At 38.0% G+C, this 25,027-nt stretch overlaps 1 protein-coding gene and 1 pseudogene across 1 annotated transcript in view; one reads left to right on the forward strand and one right to left on the reverse strand.

Moving 5' to 3' along the window:
• LOC126298072 (Bardet-Biedl syndrome 5 protein homolog) overlaps window positions 1–25,027 on the reverse strand; it is a 242,406-nt gene that overhangs the window by 30,704 nt on the left and 186,675 nt on the right. The window contains exon 5 of the mRNA XM_049989392.1: window positions 20,269–20,463. Within this exon, the coding sequence (XP_049845349.1) occupies window positions 20,269–20,463 (195 nt within the window). The remainder of the gene's footprint in view (window positions 1–20,268; window positions 20,464–25,027) is intronic.
• LOC126299803 (5S ribosomal RNA) lies at window positions 14,715–14,832 on the forward strand (annotated as a pseudogene).

Below are 25,027 nucleotides of genomic sequence, written 5' to 3' on the forward strand. Positions count from 1 at the left end.
ACTTGTTGCATCTTCTAAGTGTCCTGCCAATGAAACGCAACCTTTGGCTCGCCTTCCCCACAATATTATCTATGTGGTGCTTCCAACTGAAGTTGTTCGTAATTTTAACAGCCACGTACTTAGTTGAATTGACAGCCTTGAGAATTGTACTATTTATCGAGTAATCGAATTCCAACGTATTTTTTTTGGAACTCATGTGGATCATCTCACACCTTTCGTTATTTAGCGTCAACTGCCACCTGCCACACCATACAGCAATCTTTTCTAAATCGCTTTGCAACTGATACTGGTCTTCGGATGACCTTAATAGACGGTAAATTACAGCATCATCTGCGAACAATCTAAGAGAACTGCTCAGATTGTCACCCAGGTCATTTATATAGATCAGGAACAGCAGAGGTCCCAGGACGCTTCCCTGGGGAACACCTGATATCACTTCAGTTTTACTCGATGATTTTCCTTGGAGTGATCACAATGACATTCATGCAAAGACCTAAATCTGGCATGGAGACATATCTCACTCACTTGGCAGGTGTATAAATCAGTTGCATCGGTAAAAGATTCCTATCATATGACACACGTACAGTCACTAATACCGTGTATGACGAGCCAGATGTGTTTACCTGTGGACGATTCAGTTGAATTGTCGCCTTCTTACCAAACGTTTGCGGTTCCCATTCTAAGGTCACTTCCTTTCGGCTGCTAACAGAGTAATTGTGCAGAATGAATTGTCATTATAGGTCCCTACCCTACACCTCGCTTTTGCAAACGGACTTTACACCACGACACAGACACAAATTTGAGTACACACGCAGGGGATTTATTCAAGCGAGTTAGTTAGTTAGTTACGTGTTCCATTGATAAATAGCACGGAAAAATCGTTATAATGTGGAACGTGTCAAATGCACAAGAAATAAACACAGGAAACAAGTTTTTTTGCTTACATTATAGTGTTATACCTAAATATTTCTATTATCTATTCCATTCCCTTAAATGGCACAAAATGCATATATTATATCTCCAGATTTATTTGCTCATATTCAAGAATTCATCTATGGTATAGAAGGAGTTGTCAAGGAGGTACGATTTCAATTTGTTTTTGAAACTATTACTGCTGTCTGTCAGACATTTTATTTCATCTGGTAATTTATCAAAAGGTTTTATAGAACCATATTTTACCCCTTTCTGTGCCAAAGATAGGCTAATTAGAGGATAGTGTAGGTCTTTTTTTTTTGGTATTGTAATCATGAATGTCGCTGTTGATTTTAAACTGGTCTATGTTGTTGAGAAAAACTTTCATTACTGAGTAAATGTACTGGGAAGCAGTTGTAAGAATTCCTAACCTTTTAAACAGATGCCTAAAGATGTGCGACTATGAACCCCACGCATTATTCTAACTACTTTCTTTTGAGCATTGAATACCTTTTGCCTCAGTGTTGAGTTGCCCCAGAATATTATTCCGTACGACACCAGAGAGTGGAAGTACGCAATGTATGTTAGCTTACTAATTTCTACATCCTCAAAATTGGTAATTATTCTGATTGCAAAAGTTGCTGAACCTAGTCGCTTTAGGAGATCGAAAATATGAATTTTCCAATTAAGATTCTCATATAAATGTACACCCAAAAACTTAGTGTGCTCTACCCTGGCTACTGACTTCTTTCAATGTGTTATGTTTATTGAAGGAATTATATTTTTTGGAGCAGAAAATTGGATGTACTGTGTTTATCCAAAGTTCAGGGCAAACCCATTCGCAGAAAACTATATTGCATGCCGTGCAATAATCTCTTCTGATTGGGGGATTTCAATCCCTGGTGCTAAAGGAAATCACCAGACTGGGTAACTTAAAAAAGATGTGACTGCAGATTATGATGGGGAATAAGTTGTAGACGCTGACATGGCATATCCCACCCATTTGCATGCTGCACACTGTGACTTGCCACTATGTCCAGAGCAATGGGGAGCTAGAAGAGATGTATCTTCCATTACAGATAACAACAGCAGTGCCTTGGTTTGGAATGGAACTTAATAAAGTAATGTGCCCCATCTCCTTCAAACAGTCATACAGGTTGCACTAGTAGATTCATGTCAATATCGAAAAGAGGGCTCTCAATAATGAGTTCTTTCGAAAAAAAATTTTTTTATTTAACAAAAAACTCAATTTTTGAAAAGACTATTTAATATTTGAGAAAACTCACAAAATTCAACGCCTTTACCATTGGGATTGGCATTAGAGATTCAGCGATAGGCCAAATATTTGAGTGGGCCACTATCTCCCATCAAGGATTAGTCACTATGGTGATGACTAAGATTTTTGTGGAGGTAACGAAACCTGTATACTTCGATATGTGTGTACTCGACCTTTACAAACACCAAATGTATCACTTCCACTATGAGTTAGTGAAATGAAACTTAGCAAATCCAAAGTTACTTTATATGGATACAGAGAGTTCCAAACAACATAGTAAGATACCGTACTGAAGTATTTGCCATTTCTGTATATGTGGCTGATAATCCTTATGGCATTACACCTCAAAAGAAGACAGTCATTAGCCTGATGAAAGAGGAGGCGAATGGTTTGTGGAGTGTGTGGGGCTCAGATGGAAAGTATGTATAGTGTACAGATATAGGCGCCACCCAAAGACAGGATGAGGGTGTACATTGTGTGGCCTCAAAGGTTCTCTCAACCAAAGATTGCCAGAGGTGCCTGCTCAAAGGTGTTGATGCAACTACGCACTCAGTGTGCCAAGTAGTCTTTTTGATTGTGAGGCCATGAACTCCATATTGTACTGCAGCTGAATGTTGGGCTGTCATGTAATGACAACAGACAGTTCATCTATGGGGATGGGATCAGCACCTCCCTGCACTCACACTACGCACCCTCATACAGTCACTTTGTTCTCTTGGATGATAGTGAGAGAGAGTGGATGTATTTGTACTGTATATATGTGTGGAATAGTAGTACAGATCATAAGTTGTAGGGGTGCATATATGTATGTGTATATATATATATATATATATATATATATATAATGTTCTATACACATGTCTGCACGATTTTGGTTTCTGCTTCACTTGCTGTTAGTCATGTAAACTAGTCTCACTTTTTCCCACACATAGTATATAATGTGTAAAAGTGTTTAAATAACAAATGAGACATGTAGGAATATCTCTCTGATGTATATATAATAAATATTTCGTAAAAAGTATTATTCTTAATAAACCATAATTTTTTTACATGCCTGTTATTATTCACAGTGAGAAAGACCCTTCTCCTTTCACTACAGAGTGCTGACCTCAAATGAATTATGAGACTCACACAATTGCAATAGTAAAAAAGCGAAGAGGAGGAAGATCATTATTCCTATTGGCCTAGGGTGGTCAACACATGCACAGGTGACCTTAGCATACAAGAATAATAACCACTTTTCCCAGCACTGACTCCATCGTTTGGTGACCTAACCTCTTGTCCATGGCAGGCAGTGGAAATCAGGCTCATATTATCTTGAGATAAGGACAAGGAAAAGTCCTTTGTTCTTCTACTGGTAATAATGCCGTGCTCATTTGAGGACTCCAGTACTGATGCACATTCACTGTACAAAGATCTTGAAATCATATCCACAATACATTAAAAGTCCAATTGCTACTTCACTCTATCACATTGGGGAGCAAGCCAGCACTGAGCCAGCCTATGAACGAAAAGAATGATGCTGAGGCAAACACTGAAAGCAGTTGAGATACTTCCAGAATACACCAGATGGTGACTAGCTGTTGAGCTACTGACACCAGGATCCAATGTTCAGTGTTGATCAGCCAGTACACCATCAAATGAGACAGGGTGTTGGCACAAGAAGTCCTTCAACACACTATCTACTACAGTCAATACAGCACTAAACCTGTACTACATGTGTATACTTCACTATAAATAGTGTGCAAGTGTCTAGGTGTACGCATGCGTTCATTCAGAGAACAGTTCAACTTCTTTGATTGAATTATGTTATGCTTAAGATTAACTATTCTTGTTTTTATCCCAAATTCTTATTTTGACGTTTGTCTTTCTGTTAGATCCCTTCCACGTCAGTGTAGCTTATTTCCCAGCCATACACGAGAATGGCAGTAGTTTAGTTGTGATTTTGAACTCATTGTAAAGTGTAACCTAAGTCAGGTAGAAGAACGTTTCCAGAACATAAATGAATCCATGAATCTTATTGAGTCAATTTCCATCAACAGTACGATGTGGGATCCAGACTTTTAAAGAAGAGGATGTTGCACATTCCAAACAGGTTTGCCAAAAAAATTAGAAACAGGTTTGCCACAAGTAAAAATATACATAGCTAAAACACAGCTTGTGGAACTTGGCATGTCTGCATATGCAGCACCCTTTGGAAGCTTGTCAGCTGTTAAAATGTGCAGTATATACTACAAGGGCAATTCATGCCAATATTTACATGTGAGTGATGTGTGTAGCACAACTTGCGACCTCCTCAGTCAAAATACCTAGCTACACTACATTGAATACATAGTTGCACTATGTATTTCAAGTGAGAGGGTTCCAAGGTGTACTTCACTTGTCATGTAAATGTAAAAATTGGTATAAGTTAGGCTTTTACTATATACTGCAGTTTTAACAACTGACAAGCACCACAGGAGTGTTACACATGTAGACATCCGAGTTCCAAAAGGTGCATTTTAGCTATATATTTTTACTTCTTACAAACTTCTTTGTAAGATTATTTCTTACAAAGCTGTGTCAAACTCTACCCTTCACTAAACGTTAACATGGCATGAGTAATGAACATGCAATGGAATATAAGAGAAAGTCAAAAAAGTTTTGAAGAATCTGAAGACAGTTTGGCCTGTCAAAACTGGTCAATAAAAATTGGTGTGAACAGGACCTTGATTATAAAAAAACTCTTTGAAGGTTCATAAGGTAAAGAAACCTGTTTTCAAATAGCAAATGGTACTTATGTTCTAATTTCTCAAAGCTGACAGCAAAGTGGACTATCTGTGGAAAGCAATTTTCAATATAAACGTGCAGGTAGCAATTTACAATGTGTATTAGAGTCCTGCATGACCGAGTAAGCGAACACAAAATACGAGGGGGGACGAGCACACCCTAACTGGATAGGCTGCCCGCACTAGATCTTGTGACCTAGCATAGAAGCCGTGACCGAATACGTAGCACATAACTTCAAACACATTTACACGTGTTATTATCCGTGTGATACTGCAGCCAGTACAGGCTTCTCATTTGTGGTGTGTCTCTCTCTGTAATCATGCAGCCCGAGTTAGCCAGTGTAGTAAGACGTAAGATTGAAACCAATGTTTACACATTAAAGAAACGGGAAGGTCTAAAAAGCCAAGTATGGAGTACGTTTCTGTTGGTTGTAGATGAAAACTGTGCATCTACTGGGTACGTATCGTGCATAAACTGCTCCACTTTATTGTTTTTCCAGTCGGGAACCACTCATTTCAAGAAACACATTTGCAAGAAACCTCACAAAGATCGTTTCTTTGGCCGTCGTTCCGTGATCTTAATATGCTTGAAATAAGTGAAAAGCAGAAAATTCTTAGCAATGTGCGACAAATGTGTGCTACGCACGCAGGTACAACATGCAATCATTAACATAATCGTTTTTGCACAGTCAGTGGAAAGTGAATTATAGAGAAACGGGAATGTTGTGACTCGTATAATATTTCATTAACGTGATAAATCTCGTTTTTATGAGAACGAGGGTCGGGCTGTTTGGGGGGAGAGACCAAGCAGCGAGGTCATCGGTCTCTTACGAGAACGTTTCAATGATTTCCATATCAGTTCTGTAATACTTGTCTCTTTTGTTTATTATAATAGATCCTTCAAGTACTGTGTCATCACCACCCAGAAAGAGATATCGTTTCAAGGAATGGAGAAATAACAGGTCATCCGCAGCAGATGAAGTAGATCTGTACAGATTTGGCCGCAGTTGCAAGACGTATTTTATGTATCCCAGCAACATGCGCACCTTGGGGAAGGTGCTTTAGTAAACCCGGCATGTTACTAACAAATTGCAGACAATTAAATCCGGAACGCGTTAGTGATTTACTGCTGATCAACAATAACTATAATTTTGTTTATGTTGCAAACAATTGAAAAGTATGACAAGCTACGTCTCGGAATGTTTAATGTTCTTTGTATGCTTTCTTTATGAAGATCGTTGTCCTCTAGATTATAGGGAAAGCACTTATTTAATGTTTCCTATAAATGAAACGGAAAATATATCTTTTGTTTCGAAATGAGACTCGTCTTCTATCCGCGATTGTATTGAAATATCATTGTACTTTCTAGGTGCTTTATGAATTTAGGTGTGCCACGTACCTGTTCTTGGAAATGTTACTTTTGTATTAAAACAGAGAGAGAGATAAATACACTGTCTGTGTGTGTATGTGTGTGTGTGTGTGAGAGAGAGAGAGAGAGAGAGAGAGAGAGAGAGAGAGAGAGAGAGAAACAGAGAGAGAGAGAGAGAGAGAGAGAGAGAGAGAGAGAGAGAGAGAAAGAGAGGCGTTGGATTTGTACAGTACAGTATAGTGCAGCGAGCCGGGGCGAGGCGAGGTGGGACGTCAGCGATGACCGGTCATGCTCGGTTATCCGCGTGTCCGGAATCCGGACAACAGACATAGGCCGAGTACGTGACCGAGCCGAGTCGTGTGGGGCCGGACACGACCGGCTCGGTCCCCCTGTCAACAGGCGAGCCGTGACCGGTCAAACACTAAGCGTTGCAGCACTATAGTGTGTATGGTATGTTCAGAGGAATTATAGTTCTTGGAAGTGGTATGCTCAGAGATTTTGGTGAGTGGATTGCTGTGTTTATTATTGATTTGAGTAACAAGAGCAGAAATTCATACAGTGCTGCAAAAGTAGATGAAGGAGCAGAGGCTCAAAATAATTGTGAAGCTATCTATAGGTAGGTGTCCACCTAATTTTAGTATCATACTACACTTAGGATACGGCCTTATGCAGCCCGATGATCTCATTCCTCCTTTATGGAATCACTCTTTTCTCCTACTATCATATCCACAGATTGGAAGAAAGAAGAACATAATCATCTTCTACTATGTTCAGTTCTGGGATAAATAAAATGTTTATTCAGTAAATGAGTTTTGGTGTTAATGGATATATTAATATCCATACCTATATACTGATCAACTAGAACATTATGACCATCTAACTAATAGATGGTACCTGTACCTTTGCCATGGATAACAGTAGCAGTGTATTGTGGCATGGAAGGAATGAGGCCTTGGTAGATCGCTGGGAGCAGCTGGCACCAGGACTGCACGCACAGTTCTGTAACTTCTGGGGGGAGGGGGGCACCGAGCTGTGATGTGATGTGCAATCACATGCCAGCTGTGTTCATTCGGGTTCAATCTGTCAAGCTGGAGGCCAAAAAATCAATTGCAACTAATCACTGTGTTGCTGAAACTACTCCAGGCTTTTTGTTATGGTGCATTATCTTGCTGAAAAATGTCACCGATATTGGGAAACATGACCCTCATGAGGAGGTGTATGAGCTTTGCAACCAGTGTACGATACTCCGTGGCTGTCATGGTGCCTCGCATGAGCTCCACTGGACCCATGGATGCCTGCGTGAATGTTCAACAGAGTATAATGGAGTCGCCGCCAACCTGTCTCTGTCCAGCAGTACAGGTGTCAAGAAGCTATTCCTCTGGAAGATGACCAATTTGTGTCCTCTCATCGACATGATGGGGAAGGTATCGACATTCATTAGACCATGGGATGCTCTCTCACCCCACCAAAGTTCAATGCCAATGGTCACATGCCCCTTTCATTCGTAGTTGCCGATATCGTGGTCTTAACACTGGCACATGCATGGGTCATCAGCTGTGGAGGCCCTCAGTTACGACAGCGTGGGGCACTGTGTGTCGAGACACACTTGAACTTTGCCCAGCATTGAAGTCTGTTGTTCGTTCTGCAATAGTTTGCTGCCTGTCCTGTTTTACCAGTCTGCCCAGCCTATAATGACGATCATTTCTGATGAGGGGTGGCAGCCAACCCTACAACATCTGGGAGTGGTTTCATCTTTGTTTTGACACAAGTCGAAGGCACTCACCACAGCACTCATCAAACATGCCACAAAGTGAACAGTTTCTGAGATGCTTGTGCTGAGTCTCTGGGCCATCACCATCTGCTCTCACTCAAACTCAGATAGATTGCATGCCTTCCTCATTCTACTCATGGACTGTATGCTCACTGATACTACATGCACCATGCATCTGTATGAGTAGAGGTCAGCCCCTGCCAGGTGACAATACCAGCACCTGGATGCGTTTGTGTCAGTAGTAGGTTGGTAATCATAGTGTTCTGGCTGATCAGTGTAAGAAGTTGGAATAAAAGACATTTCATGCTATGACAGCTAAAAGCATTATGAAGAAAATGTTTTATTGTGTTATGATTTAATAATGTTGAAAAAATTGTGTGAATAATGTGGAGATTTTTCACTTTAATTATGTTTTTAATGAGAATGCAATAAGTAAATTATTTAGCAGCAGTAAATTAATTTACGGTCACTTTGTTCAATTTAAAGTAAAAGTAAAATCAGTTTGCTGTAGTAATTTGCCAGTGTTCGTAAAAATATGTCATCATATGGGTCCTCAGGCTATTGCAAGTAATTTAAGATCAAGTAAGTAATGTTGCCTACGGTAAGGATTACAGAAAATAAATGTTGGTTTTCAGAAAGTGTTTCAGGCATGGTGAGAGCAAAGTAAGTATTTTAGCCTGTAACTACAGACAAGAGTCAGACTGACCATTGTCAGATATTTTGCAGTTTCGTGTCATTGTACTTCTGCTAACTGCGCCAAATTATCAAAATTTGTCTTTCCTTTGTCTGCATCTGCAGTGTCAAGACCCAAGATCTGTTTCTTACTGTGTTATTTGTTGCTGAACTTATTGGTGCACTTTAAAGAGTCAGATTTATTCAATGTATGCAAGTATGTAGGAAAGAATTGGTAGGCCTCGTGCCTCAATTTATGTATTTGGAAAATGCTTTTAATTATTTAAATGGAATAAAAGGTTTTAAAAATCTTAGAATGTTACTATTAACACCTGTTTTTTCATTATATAATGGAGTCACTACTCCTGGCCAAGCAGGAAAAAAATTTTGCAAGTGATACATGCACTGAAGAGGCATGATAAAAGTGAGACACCAAATGATGATAACAGTGATATTATTGATGCAGAAACGATTATAAATTATCATGAGAGTAACAGTAACCAAGAAAGTGCCAGTTTAGAGGAAAAAATCATTGAATGTCCCAGGACAGCTCAGGTACAAATTACAGAGATTTTCGATTTGGAATAATTGTTTCTAGTAGTTCACGCTCTTGTTTTGCAATGCCACAACACAATTACAAAGCCATAATGTAATATAATGATGCAATTACCTATACTCAGAAAACAGTTTAGAGAGCTTCCAGTGACTGAAAAGAAAGCTTAGTCCAGCTAATTATGCAAAATGTTCAAATGTGTGTAAAATCTTATGGGACTTAACTGCTAAGGTCATCAGTCCCTAAGCTTACACACTACTTAACCCAGTTTATCCTAAGGACAAACACACACACCCATGCCCGAGGGAGGACTCGAACCTCCACCGGGACCAGCACCACAGTCCACGAATGCTGCGCCTTAGACCGCTCAGCTAATCCCGCGCAGCTGCTAATTATGCATGGAGATTTTGGAATATGGATGTGAAATATACAAACCAGAAACTGGCCGGAATGAAAAGAAAGTACAAAGAGAATGCAAAATTTTTTAGATGAGAATGCCAAAAAAATTTCTGAATGGCAATGGGAAAAAATACCAGATTCTAAAGAACTAATGAATTTTTAATTCACATTTCATAAATAACATAAGCAACCTTTCTTCAGGAACGACCACACCACAAAAAACTTTTGAAACAGTGTGAAAAAATCAAACAGGTCACTCTTCCTAACATCAATACCAGCTGCAGAAGTTATAACAATTATCAGAGGAACAAAAATCTTGTATTCTTGTTGTACTGATGGTTTCTCTGACCATTTAATAACATATATTGCCATGAAAATTGCTGGGCCACCCTGTGATGTAATAAACAGTTCATTAAGCAGTGGCTGCTTTCTGGAACTCTTCAAAATATCAACAGTCATACGAGTTTCCAAAAAGAGTGAACCACGTGGTGCTAATAATTATCAGCCAAAATCCCTCCTACCAGCAGTATCAAAGGTCTCTGAAAATATCATTTGCAGTGATGAGTTAGAATTCCTGAATAAAGGAAACATTTTCTGAAGGTGAATATGGGTTTCCGAAGCACAGATACGTTAATGATGCCCTTTTTTCTCTCTGTGACCAAATTTTCTCTTCTTTCAATCACAGAGAATTCTCTTGTGGATTGTTCATTGACCTAACCAAAGCATTTGATCTGGTTAATCACCAGATATTGCTTAGATACATATGATATCCGAGGTGTATGTAATAAGTGGTTTGAGTAGTACTTAACAAAGAGGATGCAAGTAGTTGAAATCTCTAGCACTACCAAAGAAAGAACTTGCTCAAACAAAAACCTGATCACTTGTGGTGTCAGACTCTGCCCTGGGTCCAGTTCTCTTTCTGCTTTTTATTAGTGATCTTTCCCTGAATCTTCCTACAAATTCTCCTGTACTATTTGCTGATGACACAAATCTGTTGTTCAGTAGCACATCAGTGCAACAAATGACTGACCAGATATCAGATACAATGAGAAGACTGCTGTTCTGGCTTCACAGAAATATACTTTTGCTGAACACAAATAATACAGCCCACGTGTTCTTCTATCGATGAAAAGATCACCCTACTCAAATGACTCCAATAATTATAAAAGGCCATGAAATTGATCAACTAGAAGTAAATAAATTTTTGGGAATATTTGTAGATAACACTTTGAAGCAGGATGAGCACAGGGATAAACTACTCAATAAGCTGAGCAGGTCATTTTATGCATTTAGAATCCTCAGTCAGCTTTGGCCTAATTCATTCCATTGTAACTATATGGTTTCCCCTTCTGGGTGTCATCACACGAAAAAATCCTTATAAAGCAGAAAAGGCTATTAAAGATAATGAAGCAAGAACATGCTTGACCATCAGCAAAGCCGTTTTTCAAAGGCAATGCACCTCTTCACAATATATAGGGATACACATGATCACAATTTGAGGGGTCAGGAATATAGGCACTCAGCTATATAATTTTCTTCTATGATCATAAGAAACAGTTAAGAGATGTGATTCAGGATAAAAGTAAAAGGGATATACATGATCACAATTTGAGGGGTCAGGAATATAGGCACTTAGCTATATAATTTTCTTCTATGATCATAAGAAACAGTTAAGAGATGTGATTCAGGATAAAAGTAAAAGAACTACTTGACACGTGATCCTTTTACTTTACTGATGAGTACTTAATGGCAAATTTACACTAGCTGTACCAAATTCCTTTCCAGAAAAATAAGTATACAACCTCACTAATTGTCAAATAACACATTAAATTAATTTTTACCTTACATTAACTTGTTATACTGAAATAAATTGCATTGTAAGTCAATAGTGTACGGACTGTACAGAAATAAGCCTATACGTTTGTAATTTGTAGTTTCTTATTTACCATCATGCATTGTAAGCCTATATACACTACTGGCCATTAAAATTGCTACACCAAGAAGAAATGGAGATGATAAACGGATATTCATTGGACAAATATATTATACTAGAAGTGACATATGATTATATTTTCACACAATTTAGGTGCATAGATCCTAAGAAATCAGTACTCAGAACAACCACCTCTGGCCATAATAACGGCCTCGATATGCCTGGGCTTTGAGTCAAACACAGCTTAGATGGCGTGTACAGGTACAGCTGACCATGCAATTTCGACACGATACCACAGTTCATCAAGAGTAGTGACTGGCGTATTGTGACGAGCCACTTGCTTGGCCACCATTGACCAGACATTTTCAATTGGTGAGAGATCTGGAAAATGTGATGGTCAGGGCAGCAGTCGAACATTTTCCTTATCCAGAAAGGCCCATACAGGACCTGCAACATGTGGTCGTGCATTATCCTGCTGAAAAGTAGCATTTCGCAGGGATCGAATGAAGGGTAGAGCCACGGTTCATAACACATCTGAAATGTAACGTCCACTGTTCAAAGTGCCATCAATACAAACGAGAGGTGACCGAGACGTGTAACCAGTGGCATCCCATACCATCACGCTGGGTGGTACGCCAGTATGGCAATGATAAATACACGCTTCCAATGAGTATTCACTGCGATGTTGCCAAACACGGACATGACCATCATGATAGTGTAAACAGAACCTGGATTCATTCGAAAAAATAACGGTCTGTGATGCAGCGTCATGGGTAACTGCAGGCATGTCTCTGAGTTGATAGTCCATGCTGCTGCAAACGTCATCGAACTGTTCGTGCAGATGGTTGTTGTCTTGCAAACGTCCCCATCTGTTGACTCAGGGATTGAGACGTGGCTGCCCGATCTGTTACAGCCATGCAGATAAAATGCCTGTCATCTTGACTGCTAGTGATACGATGCCATTGGGATACAGCATGGCATTCGGTATTACCCTCCTGAACCCACCGATTCCATATTCTGCTAACAGCCATTGGATCTCAACCAACACAAGCAGCAATATCGCAGTATGATAAACCGTAACCGCAATAGGCTACAATCTGACCTTTATCAAAATCGGAAATGCGATGGTATGCATTTCTCCTATTTACATGAGGCATCACAACAACGTTTCACCAGGCAATGCCAGTTAACTGCTGTTTGTGTTTGAGAAATCCGTTGGAAGCTTTCATCATATGAGCACATTGTAGGTGTCGCCACTGGCGCCAATCTTATGTTAATGCTCTGAATATCTATTCATTTGCATATCGCAGCATCTTCTTCCTGTCAGTTAAATTTTGCATGTGTAGCACATCATCTTCGTGGTGTAGCAATTTTAATGGCCAGTAGTGTATATTACTGTTCCTTGATGTTCTATGCATCCCCATGTAAAAGTAAACTGTCCCCTATGTGCATTTAGTTTTATGTCAGTGTTTTGTTCAGTCATATATGTAAACTAATCCCACATGTGTGCTTAGATTTTTGAAAATTTTCAATGCCATCAAACATGTTCGCTTACAAATTTGAAAATATTTAACTTCAATACTATATTATTAAAAATTTAATTAAATCATGCATGTAAACTGTCCCCTATGTGTGTTTAGTTTTTTGACAGTTTTTTATGCCATCATACATGTAACCTATGCATTTGAAAATATTTAATACTGTTTATATTACAATTTTCCTTGGATTACTGTTTCATACAGCTGTTTTTCAGTCAAACAATAAAAATATTCCTAATTATTAGCAGCAGATAGAGCTGGTAATGTTGCATTCCAATGCACTGTTAATATGTATCGCTTTGCCATTCTACTTCAGAACTTAAATCTAAATATATAAGATAAAAGGAATGTAGATGAAGCTACAACACCAATAGCAGAAATTTTCAATAAATTTGTAGTTAACTGCCAGTCAACCAACAGTATTGGGTCTCTGGCTTGTGTAGATGAGATGCTTGTAGGTTTTAGGGGAGTGTGTAACTTTATGTTACCTTTAGCCAATAAGCAGTATAAGTATGGACTACAAGTTATGGTTTTAACTGATGCTAGAAATAATTATTTTTAATTGGATACATATAATGTGGAGGGGATTCCAAAGGCATAACACTTTCAAAAGAGGAAAGGAAGCTACAGAAACCAATACAAGCAGAGGCGAGGTTGTCTTCTGCTATTCATGGGTCAAATAGAAATATCAATGCAGATAACTGGTTTTGTTCTGTTAAGCCAGTGAACATCCTGATACGAAAGCAAGTAACATACGCTAGGAATTTAAAAAAGAATAAATGGGAAATACCATCAGAATTTTTACCCCTCAAGAGAATAGAAGTTTATTAATGTTTCCTGAAAGGAAGTAATATTGACACCATTATGTGCAAAAGAGGAGCAAAGCTGTACTGCTTATGTCATATAACAATTTATCCCCTGCTGAAGATGAACTTCGCAAGCCAGAGACTTTTAGTTTCTACAGCAATACAAAACGTGGAGTTGCTACTCTAGGTAAAAAAGGTAAGACTTACAGCAATGGTTGTAGGACCAGAAGAATGGTCAATGGCAATCATGTTTCACAATCTGAACACCAGTGCATCAAAAAATGGCTCTGAGCACTATGGGACTCAACTGCTGTGGTCATTAGTCCCCTAGAACTTAGAACTACTTAAACCTAACGACATCACAAACATCCATGCCCGAGGCAGGATTCGAACCTGCGACCGTAGCAGTCGTACAGTTCCAGACTGCGCGCCTAGAACCGCGAGACCACCGCGGCCGGCTACCAGTGCATCCAATGTGGTTATTCTTCACTTTAAATTTCTCTCTGAGAACTTTACAATTTTATAACTCACCCAACAGTTTCTATTTTGTATAAATACTTTAGTGTTAAACATGAGTTTGATTTACTAAAAGTTGTAATTTCCTTCCATAATACTTATAAACTCCCCTGATTATATATAAAATTAAGAGAAGGTGATAATAAAGAGTAATAAGACAACAGGAGTAGCTATACATAATAAATTTCACTCTTTGTGTGTGGCAACGGCCTTTCCGCAGTAGATACACCGGTTCCCGTGAGATCACCGAAGTTAAGCGCTGTCGGGCATGCCTGGCACTTGGATGGGTGACCATCCAGGCCACCATGCGCTGTTGCCATTTTTCGAGGTGCACTCAGCCTCGTGATGCCAATTGAGGGGCTACTCGACTGATTAGTAGTGGCTTCAGTCAAGAATACCATCATAACAACTGGGAGAGCGGTGTGCTGACCCCATGCCCCTCCTATCTGCATCCTCCACTGAGGATGACATGGCAGTTGGATGGTCCTGGTAGGCCACTCGTGGCCTGAAGATGGAGTGCTACTCTTTGTGTGTAACTCTGTAACATGGCCTAACATCTGTATTTAAGGGTTAAAAAAGAGTAATATCTGTTTCCAGTGCACTGAAATCCGGTAAATAAGCTTTTGCCTGTCATGTAACACAGAGTGAAGTTTTACTAAATAATGGCATAGGTTTGTTGCTATAGGATGTAATTTTTGCAGAGTAAATTTTTGTATGAGAAACAAGGCAGGAATGGAACGCATAATAATGCTATAATGAAGAAAAGTGAGGTAATGAATTAATCAATGTGATAATGAGATTACGAAATGAGATAAAACACTAATGATTAGGCAGAATGTGATGATGTCAAAGGCAGTGAAAATATAAGTAAAAATGAGTAACAAAATAATAATGAGGTAATGAAGTGGTATTATATGTAGTAGTTTATGTGTAGCGTTTTACATTTGGGGAAATTGTTGGGGACCATGTCTTTGTAGCAGTTTAATTTGGCAAATCTCATTGTTTGGTCTCTTCCACAAAATCAACCCAAAACAGCATTAAGAAATGAAATGAATGAGTGGTATTCTGACAGCAACGAAATAATAATTTCACAGACTTTGCATATTGTTTGGTAAATCCAGTAACTTTGAGCTATGTTTCAATAGAAATGTAAGACTGCAAATAGCTTCCATCATTTTTAATGAATTTATGCATAATTATGAAGAAGTTGTTATACCATGTTTGTATTTATGAGCTGTATTTCATCCATAGCAGTATATGAATAACTCTTTTCAAGTTTAGGAGTAACATGTATGGCTTTGCTGACATTGGATATTGTGTGAACATTTACATGTATCTGAGTGCTGAAACCAAGTGGACCATGGACACTGGCATGAGTGCTTGGGAAGTGGACACACAGCTTTGACCTTCGAAAAGAGAGGACATGACTCACAACAAATTCTATGTTAAGTGTTCTCATCCAGGCTGTGAGTTATAAAAACAACAAAACTCCTGACAATACAGTAAAACACATTGCAGTAAGAGATGAATTTTCTAAAGAAATATTCAGTATGAGCTTTTGACTAATTGTCTATAAAACTGTCCCACAATTGTATATCACCTATATAATGACAGTAGCTAGAGACAGCTCTGATAGCATACATATTTGTGATGTTCTTATTGTTAGATAAACTGAATTGTCCTTATTTATTATGATTTTATTTAAAAACTGACCACCAGCCATTGATTTGTCCAGTCAGATTCTGTCAATATCTCTCTTTGTAACTCAATAGATGTGGATGGGGGAAGGGAGGCTGATGAAACAGAGCATACTGGACTCTCCCATCTGCTGTTGTTATACCCTTATTAGTAATAATTACTATTTGACTTTGTTTCTCTGTAACATGTATATTTTGTGTAAAAAACAATCTGTTAGTTTATTATGTGGTACAGATTCCTTTCAGATTCATTAATCCAGTTATAGTGTCAGTTCAGCTGACAGACAATCACTAATTAGTTTTGTTTAAAACTGTGCTTATTATTAGTAATAACAACCTGAAAATTCCACTAGAGTATATTATGGGGAATATATTTAGAGCTAATAGACAGATTCAATGCACCACACACTAGAAAGACTTATTTCCAGACTTTATAGTAGCTTATTTTAATGTTACTACAACTAGTTATCGTAAATATTTAGTGTCTTTTCTTCCAGACATGTCCAGAGTAACTGACACTATTTTGACCCTGCAGCAACTTTGAATCAAGACACATTGCTATTAACACCATTATCTGCCAGTGGGCACTGGTGCAAATCCATGGGGGAAGTTAAAAATTTGTGCCAGACCGGAATTCAAATCCTGGTCTCTTGCTAACTAGACAGATGTGTCAACCACTGAACCATCTTGTCAAAGTGGTCTCTGCAAACTGCATGAACTCCCCTACCATGTCTCCTGTCACACCAAAATTCTCATATTAACCACATGCTTATGATGTAGGGCTCCTTTCCCATTATATTCATTACTTGCAGAATTTTGACAGTTTCCGTAAGAGTTCAAGCATGGTATGCATCTGCACTTATGTTATCAATTGGTCGTCCACACCTTAATTATAAATATGGTGTCTGCTCGTTCAGACACATCTAAAAGAACAGAAAGGCATTACCTATAACTAAATTGAGGAGTGACAAAGGAACAAACACCATTGTTTTTTCGGACATGTCCAAAAGAACAGACACCACATATCTAATTAAGGTGAGGATGACCAGTGTTCAGTTCACTGCAGATGCGCACCATGCTTGAACTCTTAGAGAATCAACAAAAAGCTGTTCGTAGTGAGGATAATGGGTAAGGGGCACTACATCAGTAGTGCGTGGGTAAACTGAGAATTAGGGTCTGATGGAAGGCATGCTGTGACCCTATGGTGCACTTGCCAGTGCTGCCAGCTGAAGACTCAATTTCAAATATAAGTCTGACACAAATTTCCAACTTCTTCCATTGATTTACAGAAGTGCCCACTGGCAGCTTATGTCTTTAATTCATTTCAGTCATGATTCATAGTGGCTGCACATTGAAAGAGGTGTCTGTTCTTTCAGACATTTATTAAATAACAGACACTGTGTACATAATGATGGTGAGGATGGCCAATGATAACTCGACTGTGGAAGCACATCATGTTCAATTGCTTACAGGAACTGGGAAAACTCTGTGAGTAGTGTGGACAATGGGCAATGGTCTGATGGGAGACATGCTAGAGTAGTCCATATAGTTACATTGATGAGTATGTCTTGATGGCACAAGATTCAGCACATCTGCCTAATAAGTAAAAGACCCCCATTCAGATCCAGCTCCAGCACAAATTATCAACTTTTGTCATTGATTTACGCCAATGCTGACTGGCAGATAACGTCATTAATTCCTTTGGGTGTCGATTCATAGTGGCTGCAGGGTCAAAATGGTGTCTGTTCTTTTGGACATGTCACTGAGTAGTGTGTGGTATGTTGAGAATTCAGTTCTGATGGGAGATGTGTTACGCTGCCCTTGCAATTGTGATAACCACTGTGAGCAGATGGTGCAGTGATCAACACTTCTGCCTAGTCAGCAGGAGACTGAGGTTCCAATCCTTGTTCAGCACAAATTTTCGACTTTCTCCATTGGTTTACATGAAGGCCCACTAGCAGCTAATGTCATTAATTTCTTTGCACTTCAGTTAACTTAACACATTTTTAAAGTTAAAAGTAAAATGTACCTATATTTTCCATGGTAAATTTAGCATTCTTGGAGTCCAACTTTTACCACCATGCTTTTGTCCCCCTGCATTTCCTGGACAAAATGACGATCATTGCTAGATAATTAATACATTATTTAAGATTTAGTAGGTTTTGGCTGAAATGATTATAAACTTAAATGTGTCACCTGTACTTCTAAGTGGGTTACTCTCAAAACAGTAACTTTTTTCCATGATCTTTTGCATTGTCCTAAACTACCTCATACTTTGTAAACAGGACTACTATCATAACATATAGTCCATCTCAATTAACTAAGTCTAACCAAACCCTTTTTTCAATCCAAAATGTAGTATCTGGCATTACAATTTATTCATATACCAGTGTTTATATCCATGAAACTCCATGGCTGGCAAGCAATCGAGTAACACCTATGTAAAATATTCTTCAGTGTCCCAGTTCATAACAGTATTCACTTAAGACATAAGTGTGACTCAATACATTAACCCTGATAAAGCATATGATTCTGTACAAATTTCTTTCCAAAATATGCACTGTTTTATTATTACTCAGCTACTGTGGCCTATTGTGAATGCGTTAAAGAAGGGCTGTGACTTCATAGCTGTGCTTACTTCATTAATACCACTTTTCTGTCCAGTAAAGTGATGGTACAAACCTGCATACTACATCTGATGTGAAACAGGATCTGTTTATCATAATGTTTGTGGTGAGAAGGAGTGTGGAAAAGACAGATTACTCGAATATTTGTGTAATGTACATGGTTAGTGTAATTCCTGGAGATCAGTTGCAGCTGTTCTGCAACACTTTAATTATCAAGACCCAGAAGGCTGAATGGTCAGTGGAGGGAGGCATTGTTGTGATGTGTCTTCAGCCTCTCATTCCAGATGTATCCAGTATGACAGGTATTACTGGAAGCTGTACATTGCAACTACTTGCATGGAGCACATGAACTATATAATATGCCACAAAATCTGGCTTTGATAAGGTGTTGTCCCTTGTATGACTACAACAATGATAAATGAACATTTAGATTAATATTTCAGAACATTAGTTCTCTTACCTGTATATCTTACAGAACTGTTTTCTTTTGTCTAATTTTATTGCTACAGGAAACTACTTCATTTTCCAGCAGCAATAATAATTAAGTGGATGAACTTCCTCATTATTTGTTAAGGTTTTCATATTATGCATGTATTCTGGGAAAAGAGGAATTAGAAAAATCCATCAAGATTAAGAGAGATAGTCAAACTGAACCATTCACTGAGTTGAAGAAAGCAACTCATAAATTACAACCAATAAAAGACAACAGCCCAGATTAGAATTCCAGTCCTGCTTATTGGCTTTTTCCCAGAAATTTAAGTTGCTTACATATTTGCCGCATTAATTTACAGTGATAATTCTTTAAAAACAAATAAAGTGAAGTATGGCACTGAAAAACAGCTGTTTCCATATTTAAAAATAAGTGAATTTAAGTAGTGTACCAAAATCAAGCTTCCAATTTACCTGCTGCTACCTTGTGAGCTACATGATGGTCTGTGAATCAACAATGGCTGTAATGTTAGATGCCATTTTAAAGCTATATATTTATCAACACGCTACATGTTTAACATTGTTATTATCATCAGTGTGTCAATAACAAGTTTCCATTTATTCATTCATAAACATTGAATCACATATTCACGAAAATTTATAAACAGTTTCACACAGCTTAAGAAACTTTAAAGAATACTTTGAAAAAACACATGGGAAACATACAATTCATCTGTTGGGAGCTACTAAAGGAACAGATAAATGTTTTCATACCTTACTTTAGAGTCACAGAGCTGCCAAATAGATGAATTTTCAAATAACACTCATAGACAGATGCACATTTAATAATGATCTGTAACTTATGTGAACACAAAAAATGAAAGATACCACCATTATTTGTTGTTTGAGAAACTGTATAGTATAATTTATCATATACTGATATGTCTACATCCTAAGTGATAAACAATTTAGATGTGTGATATTGTGGGAAAGTAACATCACCTGCACACAAATTGCTTTTTTTTTAAATCCTACAAATGGATGTTCTTTAAAATGATAAAGCAGATCAACCAAACTTTCAAAAAGAAACTCTTGCTTGTCTTCAGTCTCTGCCATAAATCTCCATTCATATGGTTTATTGTCTTCCAAAACTTCCACAACAAAAGCTTCTCCATATTCTGTAGGCACACAATTAACCTAGAGAAGTAAATAGGGATTTGTTACTTCAAATTCTGAAAAATGGGTATGAAACATCTGACAGTTACATCACAGATTTTCACAAATAGGTTTAGGAAATCAAATGATGTACAAAGCAGACATGCAATGAATGCATTACAATATTGCCATTCAGATAACTAGATTTACATATTAATATTGCCACATAAATGCCAGGAACTTCATGCTGTCAAGAAGATAAAAGAAAAAAAAAAAACACTGTTAATACAACTGTCTCTTACTGAGTGATAGTGGATTACTTAACTCCTCCATCAGAGGCTATTTACATCTACATAGATCCTCTGCAAGCCAACATAAGTTGTGTGACAGAGGGTATCCTGTAAGACTTCTTGTCATTTCACCTCCTGTTACATTCGCCAGCAGAGGGAGGGAAAAATGACTGTCTGTGCACCGCCCTTTGAGCAATAATTTCTTGTATCTCATCTTATGGTCCTTAAGTGTGATGTATGTTGGCAGCAGCAGAATCCTTTTGCAGTCAGCTTCAAAAACTGTTTCTCCTAACTTTCTCAATAGGGCTTTCCGAAGAGGATGTCATCTTCCATCTAGGGATTCCCATTTCAGTTCCCAAAGCATCTCCATAACACTTATGTTTTTTTTAAATTATTATTATTTTTTTATTTAACCTACTGGTAATGAATCTAGCAGCCCTCCTCTGAATTGACTCAATTTCTTCCTTAAATCCAACTTGGTACGTATCCCAAAAGACTTGAGCAGTACTCAAGAAGAGATGGCACCAGCGTCCTATATGTGATCTCCTTTACAGGTGAACCACTCTTTCCTAAAATTCTCCCAATACACTGAAGTCAACCATTTGCCTTCCCTACCACAGTTTTACATGCTTGTTGCACATTATATCACTTTTTAATGTTATGCCTCAATATTTAAATGACTTGACTGTGTCAGGCTGGAAACTATTAATACTGTATCTGAACATTACAGGTTTTTTCTTCCAACTCATCTGCATTAACTTACATTGTTCCCCATTTAGGGCTAGCTGGCATTCATCACACCAACTGGAAATTTTGTCTAAGCCATCTTGTATCTCCCTACAGTCGCTCAACTTCGACACCTTACTCTACACCACGGCATCATCAGCAAAGAACCACAGACTGCTGTCCACCCAGTCCACCAAATCATTTGTGTACATAGAGAACAACAGTGGCCCTATTACACTATCCTGGGGCACTCCTGATGATACCCTTGTCTCTGATGAATACATGCTGTCAACGACATCATTCTTGGTTCCATTATTTAAGGAGTCTAGGAGCCACTCACCTATCTGTGAAATTATTCCATATTTTCATAACTTTGTTAACAGCATGCAATGGGGCATGATGTCAAATGCATTCCAGAAATCTAGATATATGGAATCTGCCTGTTGCCCTTCATCCATAATTATCAGTATAACATGTGAGAAAAGGGCAAGCTGAGTTTTGCACAAAAGATGATTTCTAAAACTGTGCTGATTCATTGACATAAGCTTCCTACCCTCAAGAATTTTTATTATATTAGAAGTGAGAATGTGTTTGAGGATTCTGCAGGAAATAGAAGTTAGGGATACTGATCTGTAGTTTTGTGAGTCCATTTTCTTACCCTTCTTGTATACTGGAGTCAGCTGCACTTCTTTCCAGTCACTTGGGACTGTGTGCTGTGTGAGAGGTTCACAATAAATGCAGACAGGTAAGGGGCCAATTCCATAGAATACCCTTTGTAAAATTGAACTGGGATATTTGTTTTCCAATCTTTAAGTTTCATCTCTATGCCAGATATGCTTATTTCTATGTCATCCTTTTGGAAATCTGTCTGATAGTCAAATGACAGTATGTTTGTATGGTTCTCCTGAATGAACAATTTCTTAATATGTGTTCAATCCATCAAACTATAATATTTTTGACTGTCATCCTAGTTTTGTTTATGGGCATTATCCTCTTTAAGTGATAATATTCTCACTGTAATTCAGATCATATTATAGTCATTAAAACACACACACACACACACACACAATCCTGTCAAATTCAGCTTGTATCTACACCATTGACATTAGTTTGGAAGGATAATGTATATTTGTCAACTGCTGCAAACCTCATTTTTTCTTTCAGATTCACCTTTCTGTAAAAAATATCTGTTCTTAAAAACAGTTTGAGAATGACATTAAATTATAAATTAAGATACCCTCTATATTCAGAGAGATACTGGCACTACATGCATTGGTTTACTATGGCATATAAGTTACAGTAACAGAATAAAATGAAAGGCTTTATTTAATTTATTGAGAAAACCCTTGAACAAAATTAGAGAAAGGCATCATCATAAAGGCTTTAGTCATAAATTTGAAACCTGAGATTTATCTAACACAGATCCTTCTTTTCTGTAGCAACTACACTCTAAATCAAATGTGAATTATTGTGCCCACTTTGCAGTACAAGCATTAATGACCAATTCTGCAAGCAACAGTCAGTTATTAAATCAGTTGGTACTGACTGATTGCTGCAGTTCTTATGACTCAAATCTACATGATGAACCAAGAATCTCATGATGGAATTTACATACAGGAAAGCAAGAGATACAGTGCTATTGCAGTTTAAGAATATTTTAAATATACATCACAAAATGACATCATATACTGTTATAATCCCTTACTACTGTGTGAATAACATTCTCTCTGAATATGAGGATTTACTGTGAAAGCAGAAGGAAAACAAACAGTAAATGGTATTTTATGTTTCTGTGTGGATGATGGCTGAAGACATTTCAATGGCAAATCTCAGATTTAACAGAACTCCTTAAAGCCAAACTTCCAAAAAAAACCAGATCATCAGTTTTCAATAATAAAAAATTTAAACATAAGGCCCTTCTGATTATTTGGTCTCTTGTTGGACAGTTAGCGCCACTGTCTTTGGTGCAGTACGACACAAGTTGGATTGCTGGTCCTCCCTCAGATTTTTTTCTACTGTAGAGGGTCTGTAAAAGGTTCCACTCAGTCTTGTGGTGCCAGATGAGGAGCTGTTTGTATAAAGATGGATACAGTAGCATCACCAGGATTCATCCACAGGCAAAAATGGCTGAACGAGTTGATGAGATGATGTTCACACATCACGTGCTCATAGATTGCTCCTAGTACTGCCTTGTAGGCAGCAGTGAATCCAAGGCCTAATCAATCAGGTGTTTAACTATTTCGTTTTATTAAGATGTTCTCACTGTAAGATTTACTTGACTCAAAGAGTAAGAGTTTTGCAAAAAACAGACATAATGTCTTATGGGACAACAGCAATCAGTGAAATAATAATGTTACTTAAAAACCGTCTTGATTGCAAATATTTTTATTCTTATGACCGGTTTCGTTTCATTCAGAACCATCTTCAGATCTGATATTTCAGTTACAGGAGTAACCCGTCCAAATCCAGCAGTTTTCACATAAAAATATTTGCAATCAAGCTGGTTTTTAAGTAACATTAGTAAGAGTTTTGCTGTAAATGAAAAGTGAAATTAATGAGGAAGTATGTGTAGACAGCATGGTGTTATCAACAGCATTGGCAACTCAAAATGTTAACACTGACAAAAACATATAAACCATATCTTACTATAACTAAATTGATGTGAAGCAATTAATGAACTACCATACATAGTGTCATAGTTAGAGACAAAACTTGAAGGAGGCTGTAAAGAACAGGAAGCACTGATGTAATCTTACAAAATTTTCGGTATTCAATTATAGTGTAGAATTATGTAAATGAAAATTAGGTGAAATTGGAGTTTTCATAAATGTTTTTACTTAGTTGGTACTCTGCAACTTGCATTAAACTCAGGAACTTAATTTTTGATGACCAGTATGCTGACATCAGATGCATAGGCTTTATTTTGCTTTTATTATGTTGGGCCAGTATTAGCTCACATATTCATCATCAGCAGTACACTTTCAATACTGATGTATCTCATTAACATTCTTTAAGACTTGTAATAGAAATGATCATATGTACATGTCTGGCAACGCATGGTTACACTGTTAGAAGCAAAGTGTGCCCAATTACACACAGCTCCACAGAGTAACTTATTATATGTTACCAGAACGAGATTTTCACTCTGCAGTGGAGTGTGCGCTGATATGAAACTTCCTGGCAGATTGAAACTGTGTGCCAGACCGAGACTCGAACTCGGGACCTTTGCCTTTCTCGGGTAAGTGCTCTACCATCCGAGCTACCCAAGCATGACTCACGCAGTCCTCACAGCTTTATTTCCGCCAGTACCTTGTATCCGACTTTCCAAACTTCACAGAAACTCTCCTGTGAACCTTGCAGAACTAGCACTCCTGAAAGAAAGGATATTGCAGAGACATGACTTAGCCACAGCCTGGGGTATGTTTCCAGAATGAGAAACATGGAATATCTTTTTCTTTCAACTAATGAGTTCTTTGGAGTATTCTGTTTCTTTATTTTCCTGCTATTGCTCTCTCACTTTATTCTGTAATGTGCATCTACCATTGGATGTTGCATGTATTCTTTTAGCAAATTAGTGAAGTGTGTGTCGC

The sequence above is a fragment of the Schistocerca gregaria genome, chromosome X (assembly GCF_023897955.1).
Source record: "Schistocerca gregaria isolate iqSchGreg1 chromosome X, iqSchGreg1.2, whole genome shotgun sequence".
Classification (NCBI taxonomy): Eukaryota; Metazoa; Arthropoda; class Insecta; order Orthoptera; family Acrididae; genus Schistocerca; species Schistocerca gregaria.